This window comes from Myxine glutinosa, chromosome 10 (assembly GCF_964187855.1).
Source record: "Myxine glutinosa chromosome 10, kmMyxGlut1.1, whole genome shotgun sequence".
Lineage (NCBI taxonomy): Eukaryota > Metazoa > Chordata > Myxini > Myxiniformes > Myxinidae > Myxine > Myxine glutinosa.
Window position 1 is genome coordinate 51,509,333 of NC_136270.1, and position 18,898 is coordinate 51,528,230.

Sequence of the window (18,898 nt, forward strand, 5' to 3'; positions counted from 1 at the left end):
AAAATTGGGTCGCCACGTCAAAATCCAAGATGGCCGCCGCCATGTATGTCTGAACTTTGTGAGATGAATATCTTGAAAAACAAGCGTTACGCCTAGGTCCCCCGTCGGTGAAGTGATGTGAGTTGACAAAGTGGAAGACGCAGAAAACATGCTATGATATGATATTTCGCTCACAAGGTTCAGACATACATGGAGGCGGCCATCTTGGATTTTGACGTGGCGACCCCAATTTTCAATAGCGTTCTTCCTTATGCCTAGATACACCCACACACCAGATTAGAAGTTGCTACTTCGCTTATTTTTCAAGATATTCCGCTCACAAGGTTCAGACATACATGGCGGCGGCCATCTTGGATTTTGACGTGGCGACCCAATTTTCAATAGCGTTCTTCCTTGTGCCTAGATACACCCAAACACCAGATTAGAAGTTGGTACTTTGCTTATTTTCCAAGATATTTCACTCACAAGGTTCAGACATGCATATGGCGGCGGCCATCTTGGAGTTTGACGTGGCGACCCAATTTACAATAGCGGTCTTCCTTATGCCGAGATACACCCACACACCAAATTAGAAGTTGGTACTTCGCTTATTTTTCAAGATATTCATCTCACAAGGTTCAGACATACATGGCGGCGGCCATCTTGGAATTTGACGTGGTGACCCAATTTTAAACAGCCTTCTTGCTTGTGCCTAGATACACCCACACACCAGATTAGAAGTTGGTACTTCGCTTATTTTTCAAGATATTTCGCTCACAATCTTCAGACATATATATGGTGGCGGCCATCTTGGATTTTGACGTGGGGACCCAATTTTCAATAGTGTTCTTCCTTATACGATATACACCCACACACCAAATTAGAAGTTGGTACTTCGCTTATTTTTCAAGATATTCATCTCACAATGTTCAGACATACATGGCGGCAGCCATCTTGGATTTTGACGTGGCGACCCAATTTTAAAAAGCTTTCTTCCTTGTGCCTATATACAGCCACACACCAGAATAGAAGTTGGTACTTCGCTTATTTTTCGAGATATTTCGCTCACAATGTTCAGACATATATATGGTGGCGGCCATCTTGGATTTTGACGTGGCGACCCAATTTTCAATAGCTTTCTTCCTTATGCCGAGGTACAACCACACACCAAATTAGAAGTTGGTATTTCGCTTATTTTTCAAGATATTCATCTCACAAGTGTTACGGGGCCCTCCCCTATTTACCTGGTCTCGGTGACCTCCGAACCTCGAGGGGAGCCCCGGCAGAGATATATGTTATCCTTGGGGAAATCAATCAGATCATTAAGGAGACCACACCAAGAGTTATGAACGAACAAGGATATATTCACAATCCCAAACACATAAAGGGTGAATACATCAATTCACAATTACAATCACAATATTTGAGATGGTACCACCTTATATATCCCTCTAACCCAACTCACGGCACTCCCCCCCCCCCCCCCCCAATGTCTCTGGACTCCTCCAAGGCGACGCCGATTCGCTCCGGCGATCGTCGGATCAATGGCCGCTCAAAGTCAATTGAGGCTTGGACGAGTGAAACAACCCCGAGATCATGTGATCCAGTTCCCGCACAATGGCGGTGGTATGGGCGCATTCCCAAGACGCTCCAAACATGCACGTACACCGTGCAGCCGCAAACCGCACCGTCTCCTTCAAAGACCGCTGGCACGCACACACGTCCTTGGCAACCCACCGAGGAAGGCGAACCCAGCAGACGCGGCAACCTTATTCTGCGAACGCCGCGCAACGCGCACGAGTCCCAATGGCGGCGGGCTTGTACTTGCGGCGAACTTATACGACGAGGGTTCATCCGAATCCGACGTCAACGTCGATCTGACACACAGATGTGAACAGTCCCAGCGATCACCATGCTGAAGGTAGGACGTCCTTTATAGGCTCAACCGCACAGTCTCCTTCGACAATGCTCGCTACGGAGCTTCAACCACCATGTCTCTTTTCGATCTCCTCCCACCTCCTTTTCTTCGCTCCACCTCTTCCGGTCTCGATCCGGATTTCTGGCCACATTTTACCAAGAGCGCTTTAAAATCTTTTACTCACAACAACCCTTTCCCTTAAGTCACAATAAGCATACTATCTATAACGCTTCGAACCAGCAACAATACTCATAACCACAATCATTAAGGCCGAGTCCGTAACACTTCCCCCCTTCAGGAAAGAAAGTTTGACCACCGCGAAAACTTTCTTTGCAGGCCAACTTGTCAACAAACCAGCTATTGCCTACTGATAGCACTTTTTCCCCGGGAGGCCGAGCTGAGTATTCCCTACATGGACGCCTTTAGGAACGGGAAGTTCACGGTTCGTCCATGCAGGAACGTTTACTACATGGACGCCTTTAGGAATGTGGCGTTCACGGTTAATCCATGTAGGAAAGTTCACTACCTGGACGCCTTTAGGAACGTGGCGTTCACGGTTGATCAGTGTAGGAATTTTGGCTCGGCTGCTCCGCAGCATTCAGTGCTTCACCTCTTTCTAACTTCCCTAAGATTCACGGTTGGACCACCTGTCACTGTAGTCATGTGAATAACGGTCTCCTTCTCGGCCGCTATCCGGATAGTCGCCCTTTTCTGTAACCCCCTCGACGCCGACGAAATGCCTTCCCTACTGTTATGGTCCGACCCTCCAACTCCTGGTTATTCAGATCCTTTTCTGCATTTCTGGCGTCCTTTGAATTTTCAAATGTGACAAAGCCAAACCCTCTTGACCTTTGGCTCTCCCTGTCTTTTATCAGCAGCACTTCCAGAAGCGGTCCATATTGGTTGAAGGTAGACTCCAGAACCTCTTCCTTTGTTTTGAAGTTCAGTCCACCTACAAAAAACTTGCCAACTTTGCCTCCATCCCTGACTGGTGTGGTGTTATTTGCCATCTCGGACTTTTTCACACCCATCAGGTTACTAGAAACTTGACCCCCGGCCAAATCATTCCCAACCACAACTGATACTCCATCTACAGGAAGAGTGGCTTGTAACCCCACGGTGACCGGTCCTGACACCAAGTCAGACTCTAGATTGATGACATGAAGGGGAGCGCTAACCCAGCCACCAATCCCTTGTAACCGAACACTATCACCAGTTGCTGTACTCTCAGACAATGGCAAAATGCCTTCAAGCATTAAGGATTGATGTGCTCCTGTGTCCCTTAATACTCTAAGTCTAACAGGTCTTGGGTTAGTCGAGTCTCCCTCCAGTGAGACAAAACCCTCATAAATAAATGGTTGGTAACTCTTCTGCGGGCGATTTCTCAAGTTTGCCATCGCATTCGGAATTGTACTAGTCGGACTCCGCTCCTGATTTTCCTTTCCCAAAGCATGACAGTGGGACATCAAGTGTCCTGGTTTATGGCAAAACGCGCAAGTAGGCCCGGAGAGAACCTCGTGGTCTGCCTCGAGGCCCACGGAGGATATGTCTGCCTTGAAACCGTTGACTTCTGACCTCTAGAAGTCGTGATATCAGAGTGGTCCTCCTCTCGAGGCAGCCCCCATGAAGTTTCGTTCTCTGCCCCTGCCGTACCATAGCTCCCTGGCTAAGTCTAGGCGAGAAGTTAGGGTTGCGGAACCCCATCCTGTGGGTTAAGGCATAGTCATCTGCCGTGGTCGCTGCCTCATACAACTTTGGTACTTTCCTTTCCTCCAGGTGTATTTTAATGTCCTCGTGGACACACTGTTGGAATTCCTCCACCAGGATCAATTGTCGCAATAGTTCGAAGTCTTTCCCAACTCCTTTTGAATCGCACCACCTATCAAACATGGTTTCTTTCAATCTGGCAAACTCCACGTGGGTCTCACTCTCCCTCCTCCTGGCATTCCGGTATTTTTGCCGGTAAGCTTCCGGGACCAATTCATAGGCTTTGAGAATGTGTTTCTTCAATACCTCGTAATCTGCACACTGGTCAATCGGTAAAGCTGAATAAATCTCTTGAGCTTTACCCACCAGAACACTTTGCACTAGTATGGACCAGTACTCCTCAGGCCAGTTTAACTGTCGAGCCACTTTCTCAAAGTGTGGAAAAAACTTGGCTACCTCCTTCTCATTGAAGGGTGGGACCAGCCTCACATGTCTGCCAACATCCCAGGTGTTCTGACTTGGTATCGAACCAGTCAGCAGGGATGGTACCTCTCCCCGTTCTCTCATTAACTCCAGCTCCTTGACTTTAATTTCCTGCTGACGCACCAACTCACGGTCCTTTAACTCTCTTTTGGCTCTTCTCTCCCCTGCTTCGAGTTCTCTTGCAGCTCTCCTTTCCTCTGCTTTTTTGTCTTCAAACCTTTCCTGGAGTTCTCTTTCCAGTACTTTTAACCTTTCCTGGAGTTCTCTTCCCACTCTCCTTTCCTCTGCTTTATTCTCTTCTAACCTTTCCTGGAGTTCTCTTTCCAGTGCTTTTTCCCTTTCCTGGCTCCGTAATTGCATCTCCAGTTTCCGGAGCTCCACATTTTCTTGTTCTTCTGGTAACCAATCCCAGGCTACCTCTTCCCATGCATTTAATCCCACCATAGATTGTATCACCACTGTCTGCAACTCTGCCTTCTTCATATTAGTTTGGACCTCCAAGCTAAAATGTTTGGCCAATTTCCAGAGGTCCGATTTTACTAACGCTCTGAACTGTGCTTCACTCGGGGTCACCGTAAACTTCTCTGCGTCAAACGCCATAGTGACTACTGGTAACACCTGTTAACCTTCACACAAGAAATTTCTAACAAACAAAAACAAAAGTATTATTTATTTTTTTTGTTGTTGTTGTTGTTGTTTGTTTTTGGGAAAAAAATTGGGAATGTTGGAAAAAGTTGCAAACTTGGGAATTCTTTCCCGGACTAAATTTAGGAATTTTTTAATATCCCGGATGCAGACTCAATTGCGAGTCCACGAATATCAATTTGGACGAGCCCTCAATTCTGTTACGGGGTCCTCCCCTATTTACCTGGTCTCGGTGACCTCCGAACCTCGAGGGGAGCCCCGGCAGAGAAATATGTTATCCTTGGGGAAATCAATCAGATCATTAAGGAGACCACACCAAGAGTTATGAATGAACAAGGATATATTCACGGGGACTTATTGTCCCCCGTCGCACAGCGGAGCGAAAGGGGGACTATGGTTTTCCCCTCCGTCCGTGTGTCGGTCCGTCCGTCCGTCCGTGCGTGCGTGTGTGCGTGCGGGCGTGCATGCGTGCGTGCGTGCATAAGCGAAGGACCGCATTCGAATTTGGTGTGTGGGTGCAACCCACGGCAAAATCCAAGATGGCCGCCGCCATGTATGTCTGATGCCATGTATGTCTGAACCTTGTGAGATGAATATCTTGAAAAATAAACGAAGTACCAACTTCTAATCTGGTGTGTGGGTGTATCTAGGCACAAGGAAGAAGGCTTTTTAAAATTGGGTCGCCACGTCAAAATCCAAGATGGCCGCCGCCATGTATGTCTGAACCAAGCTCGAAACAAGTGTGTTTCTACCCTCAGGAGTGCCAGGAAGCACTATCACTCCACACTCAAGATTGAACTCTCAAACCTGTCTCCTTCCTCCAAATCCTGGTGGCGTCTGGTCAAATCCGTTTCTGGTGTTTGTTCCCCCTCCATCCCCTCCCTTACCTCAAATGGCTACACAGTTGACACCGCACGTGACAAAGCCGAATGCCTCAACTCTGTGTTTGCCTCAAAATCTTGTGTCCCAAACCCATCTCTCTCTGTTCCCACCTTTCCCAGTCGAACCCAACTGCTCCTGGACTCTGTGTCCTTCTCTCCTGACAAGGTGGAGGAGTTTTTGTCAAACCTCGACTCTGATTCTGCAACTGGACCAGATGGCATCAGCCCACGGGTCCTAAAATCCTGCTCTTCTGCTCTATCTCACCCTCTCTCTGTTCTTTTCACCCTCTCTTTTGCTCAAGGTCATCTGCCAGCATCTTGGAAATCAGCAAACATTACAGCTTTACACAAAAAAGGTGCAAAAACAGATCCTTGCAACTACAGACCAATCAGCCTGCTCCCAATTATCAGCAAAGTCATGGAATCCATCATTGCTTCGGATATCAAATCCTTCCTCTTCTCCAATGGCTTGATCTCTGATCATCAATTTGGATTCAGACCAGGACATTCTACTCTGGACATGTTGCTTCTGCTGTCTCAACAATGGATGGAGGTCCTCAATGCCAAACAGGAAATCAGAGCTGTCTCACTTGACATATCACGTGCCTTCGATACGATCTGGCACCCAGCTCTGCTCACCAAACTCACCTCCTATGGTATTCATGGAAATCTCCACTCATGGCTTGCGGACTTCCTCTCTGGTCGTAGGCAACGTGTGGCCCTGAATGGATTTCTCTCATCTCCCCCTTCCTGTTCTGGCTGGAGTTCCCCAAGGTAGTGTTCTGGGCCCTGTGCTATTTCTGGTCTTCATCAATGATCTCTCCGACTCTCTGGAAATCCTCTCTATCTCTTTGCTGATGACTCCACTATCTGCCGCTCCATTCCTCATCCCTCAGATCGGCAGTCTGCAGCGTCCTCACTCTCTGCAGACCTGGACAAAATCACAGACTGGTCAAACAATTGGAACATGTCTTTCAATCCTGACAAATCTCACACTCTTACAATGTCTCTCCGAAAGGACTGACTGGAAAACCCTCCCATCTACTTTCTCAACAATCCTCTCCAAGAAGTTCTGTCGCTCAAGCTTTTGGGTCTCACTATCAGCCATGATCTTTCTTGGGAAAACCACATTTCCAAGCTGGCCTCCAAAGCCAGTCGCCGACTGGGCATCCTCCGTCGTGCGAAGTCCTTCCTTGGCACACTTGAGCTCCTCACCACATACAAGGCTTTCATCCGCAGCTCATTGGAATACTGTTCCGCCCTCTGGGCTGGTGCTCCTGCCTCACACCTAGCTCGGCTTCACGCTGTTGAGGCCAAAGCTTTCAGAATCATTGGAATCTCCTGCGATGAAGTCAACTCCGAGGGCCTTTCACTCACTCACCGCAGGCAGGTTGGTGGTCTTTCTGTCTTCTACCGACTCCTCTCCGGCCTTGCTCCCCCAGCTCTCTCTGTGCTCTGTCCCCCCAATATTCCTTCAGGTCGCACAAGATCTGCCTGTAACCCTCTTATGGTTAAACTGCCAAAATCTAGGCTCTCTGCTCACCTTCACTCTTTCATTCCCCTTTTCTCCCGCCTCTGGAACAAACTCCCCCACTCCCCCCTCCAGGTCTTTAAAACAGCTGTTCACCACCATCTCTTATCTTCCCCCATCGAAAACCTTGATCCTTTCTACCCCCGGTAATTCACCCCAGAGTCCTTGCAGTGTTCATGTATTTTATACCTCTCCCACCTCCCCCCAAGGCCTCCCGATGTCCCTGCTCTCAAATGTTGTGTTTGTGTCCTTCCCCCTCTCTTCCCATCTTGTCTGCCGCTCCCCTTGTTTTTTGTGTTTTGTGTGTCGGTTTGACTTTTTGTGTGATTAATGTTAGCTCTTTCACGAGCCTCGATCTTGTATACAAAAAAAAAAAAAAAAAAACCTTGTGAGATGAATATCTTGAAAAATAAGCGAAGTACCAACTTCTAATTTGGTGTGTGGGTGTATCTCGGCATAATGAAGAACGCTATTGAAAATTGGGTCGCCACGTCAAAATCCAAGATGGCCGCCGCCATGTATGTCTGAACCTTGTGAGATGAATATCTTGAAAAATAAGCGAAGTACCAACTTCTAATTTGGTGTGTGGGTGTATCTCGGTATAAGGAAGACCGCCATGGCCGCCGCCATGTATGTCTGAACCTTGTGAGTAGAATATCTTGAAAAATAAGCGAAGTACCAACTTCTAATCTGGTGTATGGGTGTATCTACGCATAAGGGAGAACGCTATTGAAAATTGGGTCGCCACGTCAAAATCCAAGATGGCCGCCTTGCGTCTTCCACTTTGTCAACTCGCATCACTTCACCGACGGGGGACCTAGGCGTAACACTTGTTTACACTGCAGGCTAAGGAAACAACAAGGTCTTCACATTGCTCCAAAGATTAAAGCTTTGTTCAGATTTGATTTCAGTTTCACGTTTTAAAATCCAAGTTGTTGTTTTACACTCTATAAAATGTCAATTGGTTCACATGAAAACATGCTATTTGTCATTATGTGATTTCATGGAAATTTTATTGGTGGAAACAACATAAAAAATGGAAGGTGTACAATATTTTTTCTGTAGCTGTTTTGGAACAGAATATTTAAAAAAGAAAATAATTATCCTTCAATTTGGACCAATACACACCGATATATTGAATATTACATGGGTGAATGCTGTGCACGGCACTGTGCCAGCAGGATATCATGGATAAAATAAATAAAAAGAAAGCGCGTGAATATAAGCACATCGTTAAACTTTTGCCCTAAAGCGAATATAATTGGCTAATAAAACAGTGTACGAGTATATACTATATATGCACGTGACTTGATTTTGCTCACTTTTATCGTATTTTTTGCAAAAACGAGACTCGTTGACAGATTTTGAATTGGATGTCAAAATAAGTGTTCAGTAAAAATGCTTTTTCCTCCTTTTCAGTGGAATGTGTCCGCTCTGGATCCCATGGCCCAGCCACAATGTTGTTTCTCCGGGCCAGTGTCAAAGCTCTAGGGCGGCGTGACCAGGGCGTAATGAGTGCTTATACTCATGCTCACTGCACCAATCCGCAAGTCCTCCGCTCAAGCTTTTTTTCCTTTTGCCTCTGGTTCTGGAACCATATTTTCACCTTCACAACGACAAGAAGGGAAGGTGTTTTTAAAGAGAGCGAAAATAACTAATATAACTTGGGTCGTTCGGTAGGAAACCAGTGAAGTGTTCGTGTATGTGTGTATTTATATATATATATATATATATATATATATATATATATATATTGTTACAGATACGACTTTGATGGTATGGTGGGCCGAGCGGGATGGCCGCCGTATCCGTACAAGTTACCCGATTGTACTCGAACGTCGACGAAGCCGCGCTATGCTGGCTCAATTGGAAAGAGAAGACACCCGGCTGGGTTATAATGACACAATACGACACCAGGGGTTCAGTTCTCAAGTATATTCGTACGGAAAAAGGTTAGATTACAGGGACAAGAGGGAAACATAGGAAGGTGGGCACTTAGACACAACCTTATATTAACCCTAGACAGACCACAGATAAACGGGACAACGCTGACTCACACGGGATTTGATGGCCAGGAAAGCGGGTAGCGATCGCTCCAGGTGCACCTGTGCTCAGGGCAGGATCACGTACGGTGGTGTCCAGAGATGCGTGAAGGTATCACAGCGCTTGTGGGTCGCGACTTTGGTGGAGATGCCGGGGAGGTCGCTCAGCGCTCGGGAGGGTGGCGTCTTGTCCTTCCAAGCTCGGGGCGCATCTGACGTCACGTCCGGCGCGGGGCCGCGTATATCCGGCGGGGAGTGACACGCCCTCGGCTCGTTAGCGCCGCCCCAGATGGCATCGGCCCATGGCTTCTCATTGGGTGCGGGGGTTACCGGCTCCGCCCTTGACGAGGGGCCGACAGGGAGCCCCTTCGTGGTAACCCCGTGGAGCGCGTGGTCAATGGCGGCTAACCGAGCCGGAAGGAGGACGCCCACTCCCCATGCCGTCACCGCGCCGCCCCCCTCTTTTGTTGTTGTTGTTGTAGTTGGCGCTTCTTCATGGGGAAGAGATGCGGAGAGGTATGGGGAGGTCCTAAACTTCCTAACAGGTGCCATATAATCACATTCTGGTGCAACGAAGAGTCATAATTAATGGAAACAAGTCCTTAACTGACATAGATTAAGAATAACTAGCAAGATGTCCTATAATGGTCTACGTGTGGTGCGGGGGACCTGGGCACGACATTTAATGGGGGGATGAAGGGGAAGATCGGCTCTAATGGGTGTTGTTTACAGACAATGGGACTAGGGAATGGGGTAAGGGAGAGTTGGGGAGTATCGGAGAAAATAGGGGAATATTTACAAGCGGATATGGAGGCCAAATTCCATATTCGCAACATTGCACCCTTCTCTACCCTCGGGGCGTCCCGACCCGATAAATTTTTACCTACTTTAGTGTGGCACGCAATGTAGTTCCCTCTACTATTAACTCTACCCTGAGTGCGACAGTTTTATAGATATTCACAAATGAGTAAATATGTCCCCCTGCGACGTTGCACCCTTCTCCTCTCAGAAACACACCCACAGGATAACCGAATCCGGAAAGAATTCTCAAACTAAACATACAGCCGGTAGGGAGCATTATTTACAAGACTACGCTGCTATTTACACTACGATCCAGGACCTGTTTTTTGGAGGGACACATGCAGATGTTATGCATAGAGAGAGCGCGCTTGCCAACATCGATACACCAACCCACGAGTGCTCTGTGGCCGACGGCCTTTAATAACGTGCAGAGCACCCTTTCCCGAGCATCAACAGCACCACCCCACCACCAATCGGTGCAGTCACCATTGTTCAATGATTAAAAATAAATGCGACAACCCCTAACCCTGCAGGTGTCTCTTGCTCTTCTTGTGGTGCACTTGGTGGTGTTAACTAAAAGTGGTTCACCTGTATGGCATAGGTGCCACGTTGACCCATAGGTCCATCCCCGGGTGGTGCTTGGCCGCAAACGAACTGCGGTCCATTGTGGGTGGCCACAAACATTGCGGTCCATATGGTGTACCGATCCAGGCAGCGAACAGCGAAAGTGCAGGCCCACAACTGCGCAGCCAGCACCTCTCTCTCCTCTCTCTCTACCCCAAAGCCAGATCCTCGGAGGTGGGAGACAAAAGAAGCAGACAAGTGAGTAAGGTGGTAAGGGCGCAAAAGTGCACGCAATGTAAGGTAATGCACACTGGGGGCACATGGGAACCAGGTGAGACAGGTACGTTCCTATCGTACGCCCCCCCCCCCACCAGGTAACCTACATGGCCCCTCCCTTACCCCTTACTGCATCCACACAACACAACACTACTCATAAACATCTACTTTACAAATCAACAAACATCCCTACTGTCTTCCCCGTTCCTCCCATATACCAAATTCGTCTTCTCTCCCTCCTAACCAATCAAATTTGCCATTTTCAACTCTCATCAAAATTTGCCATTTTCAACTCAACATCAAAATTTGCCATCACCAATTCATCATCAGTCCCTCCTAAGGAGGGAGAGATGGAATCACCCCAATGTCTCATCCACGTCGTGATGCGTCTCACCAATCCACACAGCAATTCTCATTTCCTGCAACAAAACAAAGAAAACACAGGTGTGGAGTCATCATCATCACCACAGGCAAGTGGCTGCGTATGGTGCGACAGGTTCATCAATCCTAACTATCTCCTAAATGACTTTAACAACTTTACACTACCCGGGGGCTTTCTCCGGCCAAACCATTGGCCCTCTTACACTATGGGTTCTAAAAACCAATTCCCATTGGCCAAACTGTGGTGCTCTTCAATTTGGGGTCTCACTCCCCCGATTCATCTCCCGGTGCCCTCGTACAATTTCTGGGCTGCGACGTGTACCTCTCCCAGTGGGTCTACCCACCTGCACACCTCCACCACTGCAGTTGCCTCCGAGCTTACCTGCTCCTTACCCTAACCTAACTACCAGGGGAAGGCCCTCTGGCTCTCTCCCCACTCCGTGCCCTCTCTGGCACTGGGCTGCCCGATCCACACCCGGGATCCTCAGGCACCCACTCACAACTACCGGCTCCCAGAGCCCACCTGCGGCCTCACCTGGCCGACATCCTCACAGTGGTGGAGTGCCCAACCAACTACACACACTAACAGGCTACACGCCCAGCCATTTCCACAACACTAATGCACCCATTCACAACACCATTCTGCAACCGCACCACAAATGCCAATATCCAACCACAATTTACCTGCACCCTCTACCTAACACTTACACTACCCGCCCCGGGTGCTCGTGAAAGGGGTCCACTCTTCCCCCATCCACACCTTCGCACCATGCACACCACTCCGTACCACTTACTCCAACTCTCTCCACACACCTGTACTTGCACACCTGTGCTCTCACACTTGGTGCCACCTGCACCCTTCTCTCCCCAAGCGCATTCGCGCTGATCCACACACTCACTACTCATACACTGCTCCACACACCTGTCCAATTGCACACCTGTGCAATCACACCTGTTCCATCCTCACACACACGGCATCATCTCAGCTAACTACTCCCTTCTGAAACTTGCGCTTCCCAGTCGTCCCTTTAAACTATTGCGCTCCCACGTCATTATCATCCACACTAATCTACCTGCGTCCCTACTACAGGTATCAGTCACTAACTAAACTTAACGTCACCTAATGTCAATCCTCGCTAGATCCCTACACACCATATCCTAACCCACCCGGGCTAGTTTTCACTGCCATACACCCCATAAGCTATTGCTCCTTTGCCCCACTTGGAAGGATGGTGGATTTGCCATCCCACCACATCGGGGGTCTCTCACTATCAATTTTGCACGTCAAATTTCAACAAATCAAAAATTTGCCAATCCTACTCATCATCTGCCAATCACTACTGCCAATCCTTTGCCAATCACCAAATTTTGTCTTTCTCCAATTTTGGGTCCAAAACACTAACCTCATCACCCAGTCGACTCACTAATACCTCTCGGTGCGCCAATTCCTGTCCAAAGCCCGGCTTCGTAAAGCCAAGCAATGGATGCTGGTTGTTTTGTGCCAGCGGCTGGATACATCCCGCATTCGGTGCAGGGAAGGAGGTTTACCCGGGCCGAGATCCCACGCACCATCTCGGCACGGAGCCATCCAATGCCCCGATCTCGACCTGCCGGCACGTCTCACCAAAAAGTGGTCGCCATGACGACCCTTTCTATCGGGCTGCCAGCTCCGCCTAGTGGCGCCTGGACGCGGCCGTTCAAAGCGAGGCCCGGCACGCACCGAGGGCCTGCTTCGGCTAAAAGTCGCTCTAACCTCTAACCCGTGTAACGTCGATGCTTCACCTGGACGCTTACACCCCGCAGCCCGTTCCTTGCTCACACATCCAGCCGTGCCCATGCTCCTCGTACCTTTCCTTACACACCCAGGTACACTCATTCCACTCACAGCCTTGGTCACACACCTGACCACCGAACACTTTGGCACACATTCGTCGCTCGCACACCTCACCAATACACCTCTTCGCGCCCCCTCCTCGGTCACCTCCTCTGTGACAATCACAGGTGTGCTCTCATTCGCACACCCAACCACGTGCCTCACCACCAACTCCAGCGTGCATTCCCACTCACGCTCTACCATTCCAGGTGTGCATCCTTCCATCCCAGGTGTACATCCTCGCTCACCTGTCACAACTAACTCACTCTCCATGTCACTCTCACTACTTTCACCTCCACTCGTGACAACGCACTCACCCTTACTCTTGACAGCACACTCTTTCCCCATGCACCTGTCCGTCACACACCTTTCTCGCGCACACTCTCCCGTTACACCCTCTGTAACACTCACCACAGGTGGACACTCTTCCTTACTTCTGACAGCGCACTCTTTCCTCATGCACCTGTCCGTCACACACCTTTCTCGCGCACACTCTCCCGTCACACCCTCTGTAACACTCACCACCCCGCGCTTCCACGTGCTCCCTCGCACACGCGCTACGACCGACTCACTCTCGCCAGCACACTCACTCCTTGGCACGCACTTTTTCCTCACACACCCCAGAGTCGGACTTTCTTGCACACCTCCATTTTCGCACACCAGACCTGTCGCACACTTCACCAGTGGCCTCTCACGAACACCCGGGTCTATCTCGACCCCCAAGCCTCTTAAATCACCTGGCGCATCATACGCACGACCATATTGGTCACCACTTACACCGGGTCCTCTTCCTCTGCGCTTCTCCTCCATCACCTGCGAATCCCTCATCCGGTTAATGAGCACATCATCACGATCCAAACACAGACTTTGGACCAATTCTTTTATCTCCTCTTTTATCTCTTTCTTATCCCCTCTCCGTCGCTTCTTAATTTCGCTCATCCCTTCTTCCACTTCTTCTAATTTGTGCTTCACCTCTTTTATTCCCCGGTACGTCTCCTCAAGCTCATCCTCTAAGGCTACCTTGACCGTTTCCATGTGCGTCCTCACCTGCCGGTCCTTCGTCTCCATAACCTCTATCACCTCGTCCAACCTCGTTGTCAGTCCCTCACGTACCATCTGACATTGCCTCTGTGTCGCTATCAAGTCGTTTTTAATTTCTTTTTGTGTCGCCTTTAAACCTCCTAATACCGCAGTGTTCCTTTGAACCTGCTCCACTAACTCCGTTTGTCCCACCGTCAGCTGCTCCACCTCCTGCGTCAGGTCCTCTATGCCCCCTTGTAACTTTACAGTCCCCTTTCTCACCTCCTTTTCCATGTGCTCCTCACAGTGCCTCACCTCCTCGCGCACTCCTCCGACCTCCTCACTCACTCCTCTTCTGATCTCCTCTCCCATCACTTGCATCTCCTGCCCAGATGCCACCCTCATCTGCTCCATTTCCTCCCTGTGAGCATCCAGTTTGGTTTCTACCCCCATTCTGACCCCCTCTATCTGCTGCTCCATTTGTTTAACTTCCCTTTCCGCTTGGTCCCTCATGTCCCTCAATTTGCCTTCCATACTGTTTTCTAACCCCTCTAACCCTTTTTGCATCCCTTCCATTTGATTCTCTTGAGCGGCCATTCTGTTTTCTACCCCCGTTAACCCATGTTTCACCTCTTTTATCCCGTTGTCTAACCCCTCAAAATTATTGTCTAACTTCCCAATTTTCTTGTCTAACTCCTCAAAATTATTGTCTAACTTCTCACCGGTACCCCTCGCTTCGTCCCTCATTACCCCCAATTGCTCACTCCGAGCCCTCGCTTCGTCCCTCATTACCCCCATTTGGTTTTCCAATCGCTCACCCTGAGCATCCATCCGGTTTCCCAACCGCTCATTATCAGCCCTCGTTTCCTCCCTCATTTTCTCGCTATTCTGGGCCATAAGGGCCTTCATTTGTATGAAAAAAAGGCCCCAATCCATCGGGGGCGCTGCCACGGTCGCTGGCGCGGTGATCAGCGAGGCGCCATTTTGCGCGCCCGCTTCTTCGTGCGTGACGGCGCTATTTTGCGAACCTGCCGCCCTCACTGCTTCGCTCTCCTCCTGTCCCTCATTTTGGTCCTGGATCGACCCTACCTCACTCTCCCCTACCGGACCCCAGCCGTCTTGATCCGCCATAGCGCGACTTGCAAAATTCGAGTTTCGTAAAACAAAACAAATTTCGGCCGCTCCAAATTTTGACCAAATTTTTTTTTTTCCTCTATTCGTTTTTTTTTTCTTCAAAATTTGGTCGGGCCTCGAATCTCACTCCCGACACCAATTGTTACAGATACGACTTTGATGGTATGGTGGGCCGAGCGGGATGGCCGCCGTATCCGTACAAGTTACCCGATTGTACTCGAACGTCGACGAAGCCGCGCTATGCTGGCTCAATTGGAAAGAGAAGACACCCGGCTGGGTTATAATGACACAATACGACACCAGGGGTTCAGTTCTCAAGTATATTCGTACGGAAAAAGGTTAGATTACAGGGACAAGAGGGAAACATAGGAAGGTGGGCACTTAGACACAACCTTATATTAACCCTAGACAGACCACAGATAAACGGGACAACGCTGACTCACACGGGATTTGATGGCCAGGAAAGCGGGTAGCGATCGCTCCAGGTGCACCTGTGCTCAGGGCAGGATCACGTACGGTGGTGTCCAGAGATGCGTGAAGGTATCACAGCGCTTGTGGGTCGCGACTTTGGTGGAGATGCCGGGGAGGTCGCTCAGCGCTCGGGAGGGTGGCGTCTTGTCCTTCCAAGCTCGGGGCGCATCTGACGTCACGTCCGGCGCGGGGCCGCGTATATCCGGCGGGGAGTGACACGCCCTCGGCTCGTTAGCGCCGCCCCAGATGGCATCGGCCCATGGCTTCTCATTGGGTGCGGGGGGTTACCGGCTCCGCCCTTGACGAGGGGCCGACAGGGAGCCCCTTCGTGGTAACCCCGTGGAGCGCGTGGTCAATGGCGGCTAACCGAGCCGGAAGGAGGACGCCCACTCCCCATGCCGTCACCGCGCCGCCCCCCTCTTTTGTTGTTGTTGTTGTAGTTTGGCGCTTCTTCATGGGGAAGAGATGCGGAGAGGTATGGGGAGGTCCTAAACTTCCTAACAGGTGCCATATAATCACATTCTGGTGCAACGAAGAGTCATAATTAATGGAAACAAGTCCTTAACTGACATAGATTAAGAATAACTAGCAAGATGTCCTATAATGGTCTACGTGTGGTGCGGGGGACCTGGGCACGACATTTAATGGGGGGATGAAGGGGAAGATCGGCTCTAATGGGTGTTGTTTACAGACAATGGGACTAGGGAATGGGGTAAGGGAGAGTTGGGGAGTATCGGAGAAAATAGGGGAATATTTACAAGCGGATATGGAGGCCAAATTCCATATTCGCAAACAATATATATATATATAAATATATTCATATATATATATAAATATTCATATATATACATATATGTATGTATGTTTATTGTTTATATATATAACCCCCCCCCCCCCCCCCCCATAGATCGTCACACAAGCAACATGTAGCCTCATTTGTAGTATAGTTATTTCTTAGTATGTGTGAGAATAGACCCTTTCCAGTGTTAATTCTTTGTTGTGTAAAGCCAGGAAAATAGGCTCTACTGCCACCGATCTTCCTACGTCCGTAACCGCAATACAGTTTGTTAACGTTGGTTCATTTTGGGCAAGTTAACACGAGGGAGGTGGAGGAGGATCGGGGCGGAGTCGAGGCGGAACGGCAGGAGCGATGACGGTAAGCATGAGCCGCCAATCAGAGCTCAGGGGTGGTGGCGTCAGAGGGCGTGGTGAGAAGAGTCTGGTGAGTTCCAGAAGGTTCGTGGGGCGTGCCTATAAAACCCGATGCACAAAGCCCTCGACAGGACTCGCGGCGTGAGAGAAAGGGAATACAGGACTAGCGCTGAAGAACCCAAAGGACTCGCAGAGGAGAGGGAGGAATAGCGAAAGGACTCGTGTTGAACTTACAGCCTGAACGCGCGGTTGCTTGATGAGCTTGATGCGCCTTGCCGCACTTGCATGAGAACGGCTGAGTAACCGCCCTTTGCCATAAAAGTCCGCCCTTTGCCATAAAAGTCCGCCCCTTGCCGTTCCGCCCGATATATCGCCTTTGTTTGAGAGACGCGCTACGAGTCCCTGTCTTCGCCGATCACCATCTTCGCGGGACGCACGTGGGCCACGGAGAGCCGGATGGGGCCGATCCTGGATGACCCACATCGGCGCGTTGGTGAACATGGACATCTGCAATCCCCTGTACGAGTGTGAGTGAGACGGGCCCGTTGTCCATGGATAAGTTAAGACTGTATAAGGATTTATCTGTCTCTTCATCCTGGAACTGTAAATACGTGTGGGAATCATTAACCCTTCTGTTCTTTCTTTCTTCCTGATTCGATCGTTCCAGTGATTTCTCCATTTGACTAAGCGTGGCACGAATAAGATCGCTCCAATCGGGTTCCACTATCTAAGACTGCGCGGATCACGCATACGCAAACCCGCTCGGCGTACTCCAACCTCACGTGGTTCATGCGAGGCTTGCTACCTCGTTTTTGTGGCGGCACGAGTACGTAGATACGAGCGAGAATTTGGTCCCGAAACCCTATTTGTGCTCGCCCAGAAAGGACGTGTCAGGTCTCGGTTCCGCCAGGCCAGTAAAGACAAGGGGATTAATCCCCACTTGATAAAGGTAAGAAGGCCGGCGAGAGAACCGCAACAATATATATATATATACAAATACAATATACATATATATATATAATACAAATACATATATATATATATATATATGTATATATTAATATATATATATATATATATATATATATATATATATATGTATATATATATACAAATACATATATATATATATATATATATATATATATATATATATATATATATATATATATAAAATTATATGTATTTTAATATATTTGTGTATTTATATATAATTTGTGTATTTATATATATTGTTACGGAAACGGAGTACGGCTCTCCCCTTAGCAAGAGGTGGTTAGCCCCTTGTCTTGTTAAGCTGACCGTCTCCGCTCCTGGTACTTGTAACGCTCTTCTGCAGGATGGAACGGATCAGGGTTATGGGTCCAGGGTTTATCCCGAATACCTTTATCTGTCCCTCCGCCAGAACAGGGAGACAAGTACCGGCTCGAACCCCGGTTTTAGATGGACTAGTTGCCGAGCGTTTTTTAGCAACCCCGAAGTTCAAGCCATTAGCAATTACTAACCCGATTATGAGCGTTGGCCGAATCGTGCCACAGGAACTCAATTGGGGACAGGATGGAAGCGATCGGGATGTGAAGAAGCAAAAGGGGTAAAGAAAGAACCACAGGTATTTATTAATTATTTACACACACCAAAGGAAGCAAGGAATAAAAGTAAAGGTAATATACAGGAAGATAGGCACAGAGCAACTTACACTTACACAGGCTTACTTACACCCCCAGGACAATACAGACAGAATGAACGAACTCACACGAATGGGAGAAAATGGCAATGGTGGTATGGGAAGGCAGAGAAAGGTCCAGGCAGATGGTAGGCGTCGAGGTCCGGCTCCAAGCGCGCGCTTCCGATCCACGCTTTGGGGTCGAGGCGAAACCCGGCAAACAGCTCCGCTCCGGGCTGGCAGCGAGGAGCCGGCAGCTCCACGTATTCGGCTCTACACCGGCAGCTTCCTCAGGCGTACTCTGCCTCATGCGCGTCCTCTGACTCATGCGTTCTCAATCGTGCTCTCTCGTTCATCTGCCTCCTTACGCACCTGCG

At 49.1% G+C, this 18,898-nt stretch overlaps 1 protein-coding gene across 2 annotated transcripts in view; it reads right to left on the reverse strand.

The window, feature by feature from the left end:
* Positions 1–8,138: 8,138 nt before the first annotated feature.
* LOC137433666 (uncharacterized) overlaps positions 8,139–18,898 on the reverse strand; it is a 12,859-nt gene continuing 2,099 nt past the window's right edge. The window contains exon 3 of one of the 2 annotated variants that reach the window (XM_068125942.2): positions 8,139–8,750. In XM_068125942.2, coding sequence (XP_067982043.2) covers positions 8,676–8,750 — 75 coding nt within the window. In that variant the 3' untranslated portion in view covers positions 8,139–8,675. The remainder of the gene's footprint in view (positions 8,751–18,898) is intronic. The other variant, XR_013624728.1, reaches the window with a different exon arrangement.